Source organism: Thunnus albacares, chromosome 15 (assembly GCF_914725855.1).
Source record: "Thunnus albacares chromosome 15, fThuAlb1.1, whole genome shotgun sequence".
Taxonomy (NCBI): domain Eukaryota; kingdom Metazoa; phylum Chordata; class Actinopteri; order Scombriformes; family Scombridae; genus Thunnus; species Thunnus albacares.
Window position 1 is genome coordinate 5270771 of NC_058120.1, and position 12363 is coordinate 5283133.

The 12363-nt window shown below is 42.7% G+C and overlaps 1 protein-coding gene across 3 annotated transcripts in view; it reads left to right on the plus strand.

Annotated features, from left to right (window-relative positions):
- Nucleotides 1-12363, plus strand: part of daam2 (dishevelled associated activator of morphogenesis 2) — a 99302-nt gene that overhangs the window by 25604 nt on the left and 61335 nt on the right. For all 3 annotated transcript variants that reach the window (XM_044374180.1, XM_044374178.1, XM_044374179.1), the window contains exon 2: nt 10169-10455. In XM_044374180.1, coding sequence (XP_044230115.1) covers nt 10288-10455 — 168 coding nt within the window. In that variant the 5' untranslated portion in view covers nt 10169-10287. The remainder of the gene's footprint in view (nt 1-10168; nt 10456-12363) is intronic.

Here is a 12363-nt window from a genome sequence, read left to right on the forward strand (position 1 = left end):
TAGATGGTGTCTGTCATTCAAATGTAACTATAGGTTGTTTTTGGCGACTGACATTATGACCTATTGTGTCGTTTTTCTTGGGAGGACACGCTCCATTCCCAGTATTAATAGCATAGTTATCCCAGTGATCTGGTCTATTTGATGAGCAGAGATGTGACTTGCAAAGATATGCCTGTTGGCCAGTGGAGAAGTGGGTCAACAGTGGGTCTGTGCTTCTGATGTTAGTCTCCCCCCTTGATTTGACCTCCTTCCTGAGCCAACATTAACATCTGTGTTGTTAGAGTCCCATGCAGCAACTGGTGGACTTTCCTTGCGCAACATGTGGATGACCTTCTGAGTACAGTTACTACTACACATGTTGAAGCCTCAAGAGAAAACATGTTAAGTGAAGTGGAACATACAGTAAATACACTTTTGAATAAAGCATAAAAAAAGGTGTTTCACAAAAAGTGATTTTTTTTTTTTACCCTGTCAGGCCTCCAAATGTTTGTCATGCTGATCACCAAGTCGTCTGCTCCTGCACAGGTTCTTATTTCAACTTTTTTTCATGCAACTCGTGTCTGTGGTTCGTGGCTTTTATGAAGGGGTTTAACATGTTTATAATAATTTGCTTCAAACGGCAACTGTGCGTAGTTGGGGCCCTAACACTGACATATGGAGCTACCACATTTGTTTTGATCAAAGCAAAAAAACAGTCTAAAAGCACAGTTGTAACAACCCCCTTGTACTTCTACGCCATCATGAACATTCCTCACATCAGGAAATGACTTCTTTTTTATATGAATCAAACTAAATGAACTAAATGAACTAAAACTAATGCTATTAATGACATCCCTGGAGGATTGGAAACATCCCCCCCTCCTCTTTTTCCAGTGGTTTAGTTTAGGCATTTCCTCTTTATGGGTGAGGTGGGTTACTGTGCCTCATGGCCCCGCAAAAACCAACAGTGCTTATATGTTTGTTTTGAATGAGGCTAGAAGCCAATAAGACCTCTGAGAATTCTTGAATGTTGGCTGTGAGAGTTGACAGTTTAAGAGTTTACGATGTGATATTGAAAGACTGCCATGTATAGGAAGTGGAGATCTGGCTTCTCACTGTTATTTGAAAGAAATTAAAGTAATGGGTTAATCCATTAGGAATGACACAATATGCACATCACGTTCAGTTCAAATAGCTATGACCAATTTACAGCTGTTAAATCCCTGGTGATGGACTTAACAATTAATAGTAGTCAGGAATGAAAAGTGTTCAACATCCATTTTTCTTGAAGGTACGGTCTGCAATATACAAAATTAGTAACCACTGCGCAAACCTGGGGCGACTTCATATAATTACACTGTCCTTGCGTTGGCTTTCTGACAAGAGCTGTTTGTAAACAAAAGAAAATGAAAAATGCCTCTGTCCAAATGTGATTGCATTTGCCTCGGAGACAGTCTGGAAATATTTAAGCAACAGTATTAACCATGAGCTATTAAAGTAATTAATAATAATTGTGGTTGTGGTCAATTTAAGTGGAGGTACTTTGACTTATTCATTTTTTCCTTACATTATGCACAGTGCTGGCCCTATACTATATGACAGCCTCATGGAAAAGACTCAACAACACCTCCTTAACATTGTTCTGTCGCAATTATTAATGCTTGTTATATACAATGACTAGAAATATGAGGTGCTTTTGAAATTCTATGCGCTTGAAGTCCATTGTTCATGTTCAGAAGTATCATTTCACTGATGCGTGTTTTGCCAATGACTCAGGTAATTTTGCTCTAGACAATGTCCTGGTGACACCTTTTGAAGGCACAGCACTAAGTCCGATAGCTGAATAGGTTTTCAGCTGTGTCATCCTTGCAGCTTTCCCTATCTGATTGCAGGGCAGAGAGGAAGCGATTGAAAGAGGTTAAGAAATTAGAGAGGTAGAGAGGAATGGTAAAAAGAGTGGGGGGCCAAGGGAAGGGTGCGTTTCTGATCCTCTGATCCAGGGCTACTTCCTGGAAGATGCACGTAGGCACAATAAGAGCACGGACAGCTCTTATCAGCAGCCGCCTCAAACCCTTTGAGAGTGTCTGTAGAGGAAGCCTGTTATAGTTAACTGTATAGCCTTACATGTTATTACAACATGGTACCCATGAACTTGGCAGAAGACACCTTACAAGCAAACTGTTGACATTTTGTTGCTGTCAGAAATGACAATAAAAACATTCCTAACATCATTTCTGAAATCATTATCTTCCCTTCTTATTTTATGTGTTTGCTAAGCCAATCAAAGAGGCCAAGAATATTTCACAGAGAGACCCTGCTGTCATAGCTAAAAATAACAGTCCCACTCAGAAGCTTGGGGAGAAAATTTAACATCACACAGTCAGAATGAGCTATCCCTGTCTGTGTTCGCCTACCCTGTTAGGCCCCAGCAGAATTGTCCAAACCAAATCCTCTGGCCCATTGTCCAGGTTCACATGAGAAAGCCACTCGCTGTAGAGACTCATGGAAGCACTGGCCTTCCAACATGAAATCCCTAGCAGAATGTGTGCTTTCAGAACGAGTGCAGGAATGCATCGCATGCAAATGTACCGTGAAATAATGGCAGCTCCTCCACTGACAGCTCTGGTCATTTGTCAGTTGAGGCTGTAACTCGCTGCTAACCACTGAGATCTGTACTGGAATAGATGGGTGATGTCATACCTCAGGAATGCGAGTCACTATGTGTGTGGTGGGCTCAGTGCTGTGCATTTCTAATGTACAGTGCATTTCTTATTTTTATCACGGATGGATCTTGTCTATTAGTCATGCCAGTTGTTCCAGATCAATCACATATTGTCATTTCTGTACACAAATCTTTTATAAAATTGACCACCCATGCTGCTAAACTCCATGTAATTGAGGAAGTGATGCATGAATAATAGTACTTTCATTGCTTTGAGACAGTACAGACTTGAATTGTGTATTTGTATGTGTGTGTGTGTGTGTGTGGAGGGGGTACATGCCTGTATATTGCATTAATATAACTGATTAGCACTACAGTGTGGCCTCTGACCCTAACAGGGCAAGACTGATGTGGCTTCCACAAAGGCCTGAAGCAATAACTGTGGGTGGGCCATGGGTCCGGTTGGGGGCCATGGGAGAATTAGTTTTCAGTGTCCCAGGTGATTTGGCTTGGAGCCAGTGGCTTTGGAGGGGGAGGACAGAATTTGGGGGTAGATCCATTAGTCATTGGACAGACAGCCAGACAGTAGAAAGGCAGGGTAGGGCATGTTTGAGAGGGCATGTCTGGGGCACCGACATCCAAAGGGTGGCATGGCTCCAGTGTGTCCAATGGTTGGGTTGAATAGCCACTTCATGTCAAATTAATGAGTAGGAGTACTTCACTTCCATGTCAAGGGACACATGCAATTTTTACACACCAATACACAACCAGGACTACTCACAAATATTGGGAAATGTAGACATGTGCCAACATAACAACATGAAGACTTTCCAGTAAGTGTTGACCACTAAATCCGCAGTGGAGTCCCTCCATGTTGGCATCTCCAGATGCCTTTTGTTAAAAAGTCATCTGATCTTTAGTATCCAGAAATCCTGTATCACAATAAATGCACACAGCATGGTCATGGTAGCCGGTGCAGTGGCTTTGTGGTTCAAAAGAGAGTCAGGATTTTACTCTTGTGTTGTGATTTGTTATCAGCTGTTTGTGGCTGTATCAGTTTGAGGAAAGGTTTGTGAATCTACAAAAACTAAAATAGAAATGATGGGTTGTTTAAGTTATAATCCTTCAACACTACCCATCAATGGATTTACATTCTGAAATCACCATTATGTCATAGTTTTCATTGTTACTGGTGGAGTCCGCCTTCCATGTGCAGGATTCCAATTGCGTAGTAATTGCTCTTCTTTCCAACAGAGAAGCTGCCCCCCCCCCCCCCACCCCCACCCCCCAGTAATTGATACATGTGTCATTTTGAATGCAACTCTTGGAACTATATAATTAAAATGCACTTGCTATTCCACAATAATCATAGGTATCTCCAAATCAACCAGGACTGAAATCTTAAGGATTATAGTTGACTGGTGCAGTTTTGACATGCAACACTGGTGTGTTGCCTCAGTCAGTTGTGTGGGTGTGTGTCTCACCAGCTGCATGCCAAATTTTTTGCCAAACCAATGCCAGTCCCTTAATCTCCACTGCATTTGGCATCTTGTTCCTGCTTGTGCCAGCGTGGCACTGCTCCCCCATCTCTGGTGCTGGTTGCTTACGTAAGCCTGTCTGTACCCTCCTCCACGGCACAGCACCCCGGAGGAATGGTCCTCATTTGTGGGACCCAGAAACAATGTGTGTGCAAAAAAAAAAAAAAAAAAAAAAAAAAGAAAGAAAAAAATGTGTGCTGCAGGCTTGCCTCTGATCTTTTATTCAGTGCCTCTTTAAAATAATCTTGCTGTTTCTTTTCTGCCTTCGCCTATTTTACTTGTTTGTTTCTACCAGTTTTATTGCAGCTTCTAGTTTCGGCTTCTAGTATCCTTGTCACTGTATCTGGATGGCATGAGCAAGAACTGTGAAAAAGAGCTGGATTCGACCTCATTCAACCATCCGTGTCTTACAAATAAGATGACAAGAGCACTGACTTTGTGTGAAAGTAGGGGGCAGGTAGAGGTACTGGGGTGTGGACGAGGGCAGGGAAGGCAAGAAAATGAAGACGGAGAAAGTGAGCAAGCATTTTGATTTAAAAGCACACTGCAGGAGCTCTGTTTGAGGAGAAAAAAGGAATGTATTGTGCGGAGTAAAAAAACGAAAGGAAAGACAGTGATGCAGCTTTTTCTGATTTGGTCTAACAGTGTGCATTCACGAGCGATGGTAAAAACAGGAGCTTGATTCCTGTCTGAATTTTGTATTTTGTACTAAAAGCATTGTGTTGTGTGACAGATTAGAAATGAAATTACGCAGGCACAGATGTTTTGAGAGACTGATCTCTGCATAGCTGTACACTTCTTCTTCTATCTTTCTCCTCTGCACACACACACACAATCACACACCAGCAGCAGCTCGTCTCTCCTCACTGCTGCTCCCTCCTCCTCCTCCACTGACCTACTTCCCGGCGCTGGGGATGAGGCGATGAGGTAGTGGGCTGAATGAGAAGTGGCAGCAGCATCTCCCTTTATCCCTGCCTCCCTCCCTCACCTCCTTCTCATCTCTCTGTCTCTTTCTCTCTCTGCTCGGCTGCTCTCCAGACCCTTCAAACACAGAGCAGCCAGCAGGCTCCTCTCTCTGCTTCAGGGCTCTTGGTGTGTGAGTATGCAAATACTGCATGTGTGCATGCGCTTACATCTGAATCTTGAGTGGGTGTGTCTGAATTTTAACGCGTGTGAACATGTGACTGTATGGCTGTGTGCACACGATGCAGAGTGTTTGTTCCAACTGCATGTAAGCAGGGAATTCATCAATGTGTGTGTTTTCATGCTTTCCACAGGTGTGTGTGTGTGTGTGTAGCAGAAATTCTTGTCTGTCATGACAAGCAGTTAGCTGTGACAAATCTCTATGCACCTCTTCCTGCATCTCCAATTTGGACACGCACACAGATGGTTTTAATTAGCACTAGGCTATAGAGATCCACACGCTTTCACTCTTTCAGTGATAGCTTCCTTTTCCTGTGACTTATCACTCAGCTATACATACATCTGTTTCCCAGTGATGTGCAGGGAAATGTAGGGAAGTCTGTGCGTATGTGTGTTCCGTTTTCCAACTCTCAAGTGTCGGGATGTGTGACAACTCACTGACAAGAAAAAGACCAGAGAGGGAATGACAGAAAGAAAAAAAAGAGGGCGAGTATGAAAATGGAGAGGAAAGTAAATGTGACGCAGAGAAAAATAGAACAAATGTAGTTCAAAGAATAGTTTGGGAAATACACTTATCTACTTTTTAAACAAAGATTAAAATGAGAGTGAGTGCGATCAATATCAATCTCATGTCTGTATCTTAAAGCACAGAGCAAAACACAGAATGTAGTTAGCCTAGCTTAGCATAAGACCAAAGCAGGGGAAAATAGCTAGCACTGTCCAAAATGAAATAATACACCTCTAAAGATGTCTTATTGTGTTTGTTTAACCTGTACATGAACAACAATTGTGATGTTACAGCTTGTTGGTAACAGTGTATTCATCTGTCCAGCACTTCTGTGTAGCATTTTTGGCTATAGTACAGTTAGCTAGATATGGTTAGTGAGCACAGGTTTCTGGTTTGGCTCTGTGCAGTTTTAGCACGTGGTATACAACCCCCTATGGTGTTTTTATTAATTTAACAATTATAGGTATTTACAGGTAAACAAATGAGATATGAGCATTAGAAGTGTTGCTAGGTGTATTTATCACAGTCAGAGCAAAGCTAGCTGTTTTCCCCCTGCCTCCAGTCTTTGTACTAAGCTAGGCTAACCATGTCCTGACTCCAGCTCTGTAATGAAAGAACAGACATAGGTTGGCATGGAAAGAAAGCAAATAAGTATATTTACCTTCTTTTTTTTTTTTTTAAAAAGAAAAGGAGTAAAACTGTCTTTAAAGCAGGGAATGCATGAGCATAGAGGGAGGAAAGAAAAGAAGACTTGAAAATGGGGAATAAAGATGGTAGGAGGAGATATGAGAAGTAGTGAGGAAAAATGACAGATGTTACTGTCAGAGGGGGGTTGACAGAGGGAAATGTCACTCCATTCACCCTGAAAGAAAGGAATAATGGAAGATGACAGCGAGTCAGAGAGGGATGAAATGAAAAGCTGGGAGATAAGAGGGGCTCTCAGGCCACATATGGCAGTGGACATGGTCGATTTGGATTGTGTGGTGACTCCGCCATACAGAGAGTGACAAATGTTACAAATAGTCTCCAATGTTCCTTATATTTCCTAGTATATACAGTATATCTGTGTGTATAGACTGTATGTGTGTATTTGGATTCCTTGGCCTACTTTCCCTGGGCATAGACTGGAAGCAGGCCAACAGAACTGGTGTTGAGTGAGGACTGCCCGCACGTGGGGCTCTGTGGGAGAGTGAAGATAGAAGCAGACACACACATAAACACACTGACACTGGACAAGAGGTTTAGGTTGCATTTTTTGCTGAATGGCTTTAAAACCCCTGTAGAGCGGCCTCTTTTCCATTAGGCTACGCCAGCTGTCCGCAGCAACAATAACTAACTCACCACCGTAAAGATCTGGCACCAGCTCATACTTTATCTTAATAAAAACGATGAAAAGCTGTCTCTCTTAATAGTCTGAGGCATAGCCTTTTCAAGTGTAAATGTATGGAAAAAATCTCCATGATTTACCTCCCTAAAGTGCACTTTTTTTTTATCTGTCATCTCACTGTTTTAAAGTGCTGCACTGTTTCCTTTTTACCACTGACTCACCACAGTGAATACTCATATATGCTTATACTGTACATCCATGCATTTGTGGTGAGCATGCCATGCTACATCTGGTTTAAAAGAAGTAAATGCAGCATCTCTGCAACTTGTTCAGCATAATACTCTATGCCAGTTGTCATAGTTTGTCAGAACTGTGCCTCTGTTGGAAAAAAAAAAAGTGGATGTTGACATAGGAGAAGTTTACACTTTATTTTCAGATTGTGACTTTGCTGCAACGTAAAGATTGAGACTCATGAGATGGTTTCTGTAGGGACAGAGATTTTGGGGGACAATGGCGTCCCAACTGGGCAAAGTGGGAAGTTTCCCCATCACTGTCTGATTTGTGGTAATTTGATAATTTCGATTCAGTTCAGTAACCTTAATCATCCCAAACCAGGAAAATAAAAGCTACAAACTTGGTTGAAAGCACAATATAAACTAAAATAAAGGCCTTCAGGCAGGTTCCTTATTCTATATAATCTTGCACCCTTGCAGAGAGGCCCTGTGTCAAAGTTTAATTTTACTCTTATTATTTCAGTTAATATTGTGCAAGATATAGTGAAGATGGCATCTGTAATCTGCAGATCGCATTGCTTCTGATGGTACTTAACAGCAACAGGTTGCATACACAGTGCAGAGAAAGTAGGAGGAGCAGGTGCTCAGTAGGGTCTCAGGTTAATTCTGCCCTGATGGGGGGGGGGTGTTCAGGAATTGACACCTCGGCTATCATAACACACACGCGAGTGCAGTATTAAATGTACCACACACACAGGAACACATATAGAAAATGCCACACATGCTACAAGTGACATTCAGCACTCTGATGCAATGACTATGAAACAGTCACCATATGTGAAGGTGATCACACAGAATAATTTAAGATACTGTATTGAAATACTAATAAATCAACACACTGATGGTTGCACAGGCGTGTTCAACACAACGGGAACAATCTTCGGTTGCTTTTCATTTAAAATAGCCTGCAGTTCATTTGTAGCTGTACACAACTCTGCTCTTCTGCCTTGACAGGAATGGCAGATTCAAGGAGGCGGAAAAAGCAAATGAGCAAAAGACGAAGGGGCAAAATGGAAATGTGGTGTTTTCTCTTTTCATTTTTTCCCCTTTAAGCTCCTGTCGAAGGCCCGGCGCATTCATAAAGAATTTACCATTCGGCTATTTTTAGACGGCGCAGTGAGAACTCCTACGCTGAGTGAACGTGTGAGAGAGTGATGGCGAAGAGTCGTGCTCAGTCAAGATGTAGTAGATTGTGGCTTCTTGTGGAAACTGAAGTCATAAACTTTCACTGCCATATTAAACAGATGGGTGCAAAGCTCTAGGCATTACTTAATGCTTGTTTGGTTATGTACAAATATCAGTAAAGGCATAAAATCTGGCTGTTATACGGGAGTATTTGCCTTTTAAAACCTGCGTCAGTTGGTCTTGGTTCTGTGCTCTTATAGTATTGGCAACTTCAAGGAAGATTTTTTATTGTATTTCACATAAATGGCTCCAAAATTGATTTCTTGGTAAAAAAAAAAAAAAAAAATTCTGCTGGATTTGCATGTCCACAGTTTTTGCATAACAGGCTTGAGATCCATTCATTCGCAAATGCTGTAAACTGTTGCATAAAGAAGAGCTTTGGCAACTGTGTGAGCTGCTGTGGGTGTATGCTCGCATTGTGTAAGTGTGTGTGTATGCCTGATAGGACATAATATAGTGTAAAGAGTGTATTATTCATACAGTGAAGACCACCCATATCCTTTTCGTGGCATTGAGGAAATCCTTTAGGGTATCTTGGCTCATTCAGTCATCCGCTTCTGTTGTAGTGGGTGTCATTCACCACTGTCCATACGCACACATATACACAGTGTCCGCTCCATTGGAGGAGTGAGAGCACGGCTGGGACAGCTCAGTGCAACTCCGCACAAACAACGCACAGACACACACACACACACACACACTGCACAGGCACCATTGTACTTCACGGACAAGAGGTTTCTTTGTCGAGGCAAAAGAGCAACCGATGTCAAGACGAGGATATGATGGCGGTCCCTGCTGTCTCTGTGCCCTCTTGCCTCACAGCATGAACATCTTCATCCTGGCACATGTTCATATGGACATATTGAAGGGAAAAAAGAAAATTTGGCAAGAGATTCTTTTTTTTATTCTCTTTTTATGAGATGGAAGCTGTTAACAGTCTTGCACTTGCTGCTTTGGCTTAAATTGGCAACCATCAAGTTCCTCCTTTTTTGATTTTGGTTCCATCTGTGGTGGTAGGCATTCCGGCACAGCAATTTCCAGAGATCACTTGTTAATCAATCTGTATTTCCAGTGCTGTCTTCTTCCTTAGATTTTCTCTTGATGGAATTAATGAGTTTCTTTCAGCAGAATTTTTTCCTTTGTTTGTCTGTGGTGGCTGTTGCTGCTCATGTGTCTTCCTGTATTTATTCCAAACAAAACTGTGCTGCTGGAAACATAAATTGCTTCACTTCCTGCGCACCAAATGATTTCTTTCCACGGAAACATGTACAGTACCAGATACTGGATGTGTAGACAAGCATACTCAGAGGTTCATGAACTGAGAATAGGTTGAATTATTGTTGTGATGAAGAGTACAACAAATAATTTATTGCATATGAAAATGTCATGCATTATGACATTAAACATGCTTGTCTAAATGTACTGACTGTCACTGTAAGTCATTCGTAATGACACTGGGGAAACCAAACATAGCCTTGCTTGGAATTTCAGTGTCTCTATGTAACCTTCTCCCTCCTTCTTTTTCTCTTCTAGATCATGCCCCCTAGATAGCAGCCTCGTCCTCCTCTCCACTCCCCCCCCCTGCCCCTTGGCCCCTTCCTATACCCTCCTGGTCCAGCACCACCACTGCCACCTGTGTCACCACAGCCACCATGCCCCCCAGGAAGAGGACGCGGCCGGGCCTGGGCTTCCTGTGCTGCTTTGGCAGCAGCGAGCCCCCGGAGATCAACCTGAAGGACAGCGTGCCCCTGCAGCTCCTGGAGTTCAGCGCCCCCATGCCGCCCGCTGAGGAGCTGCATGCACGATTCTCAGAACTGGTGGTGAGTAAAGATAGAAGGATATGAATATTTGAGCAAGCAAGTTGAATGATTTCTTAAGAAGGTCATCCAAAGCAAATGTATGCTCCCGATGAATCCAACCAGTTATGTGTATATTTATCATTTTGTTTGTCTTTGTGGTTTGGAATCATCACCCCTTCAATTGTTTCAGTAGTGCAAGTAGTGATCAACTAGGCGTTTTGCCGACTGAATGCTCCTGCAATAAGAATCACGTGCCACATAATGCATGACTCAGTCTTACAGTTTTGTACCATGTGAGTTAACTGCCTGTTGAAGTGGAACTACTTTGACAGTCTGCTGGCAGAAAGATTTTTGTAAGATTCCAAATTATAGCAGCACATTTTCAGGATCAAGAACAGGTAGCTGGATAACCTGCGTATTTGCAGCACCTGTTGCCATTGACTGAAAGTTTAATGAGCCCGTTCACCAGTTCTGTGCTGTTAGGGAAGCTGGACTGAGGATCGATTTCCAGAATTAGACACCATACGGAAAAGCACCACACGAATGTGAAAACACATGAAAAATATATGAAGGATGTTCAGAACAGTACTTTGGTACAATATAAATCCTGGAATTTTGTATTTTCTAATGCTGAGCATCCTAATTCTTCTTCTTTGCATGTTGCTCATTATCCTGACCAAACAGGTTTAGGAATAGGAATGGAAGGAATTGGGTCTTGTGGAGGGTATCTTGATGGTTGGGTGAGGCCGCACCCTACTCCCGCCGCCAACCCCCCCATTCCACAGATTCAGAAGCTCATCCTTTCCACTACATGCAGGCCCGTGCCTGACGCTTCCCATCTCGTGCCCAGATCACGCTTGTTGGCAGAGGTTGTTAGTCTGTGCTGATGCCAGCCTGGCATGGCTGTATTGGCATGTACCCATGGTGTGAAGAGGGATCAGGGCACAGCTGTCAGAATGGAGAAGTCTGCTGTGGGTCTCATCTGCCATTCAAGCTTGTTCTGGCTTAGCCGGGCTTTGCTGTTTCTGTCCCTTTGTTTGCTAAGTTCCTGTCTCATGGTCTGTTTTGGTCCTGTCTGTCTCCATCTCAGCGTTTCTGTCTTTCTTCCACAACCTCAGATTTCCTGCTTCTCTCACTCTCCCTCTCTCAACAATGTGTTCAACAGTGTGGCTACTGAACTGCTTCTGGCGCTGTCGAGTCTTAGTCTTGGGGAATGCTAAACTTCACCGCCTGCAGGATATATCACTCCTCCAACTGTCAAATTCAATTCAAGAGATTAAGTGAAATTCCATTTGTGATAGGAAATGATTCACTGTTATCAAGGCAGATGTTTTCCCAATGGTGATCCTTCCCCCATTTTTCCAGCCAATTGACCTGAGTTGACCCTAAATTTGCTGTCGAGGCTCCTTTTATAATCACTGGCAATGCACAAGCCATTAAACCTCAGTAGCTGCAGTATATTTTTTGGCTTGATTAGAGAAAATTAAAAGTTAGGATTGTAGCAATCAAGACATCGATTGCCTCAATCAGTATCAGTAGACTGGAATGACCTAAGGCCCTTTCTGCTATATGACAACTAAAGCCTACTTCTGAAGTTCCAGCAGGTTGCTGTTTGACACACATGATGGCCTATGTGGCTTTAAAATTCTTTCATGAAGGAAGTTTTACATGGAGAAAGGTTATAAGAAGATTTGTGAAAGTGAACAGACACATGTATTGCTGGATAAAATAAAAACATGCCTGTCATATGGGAGCGCTTACCCGAATCACGGCAGTCCTCACGGTTGACAGGAATTGATGACCCACAGATTAGTTCGGGGTAAATTTCTGAGCTTGCGATGAGGCTGACACAGATGCATGAGCTGAGGAAGAAGCCGAGCAGAAGGAGCCATCCCCGATTTCAAAACCTCTTAACTTGCAGCTTTTCGA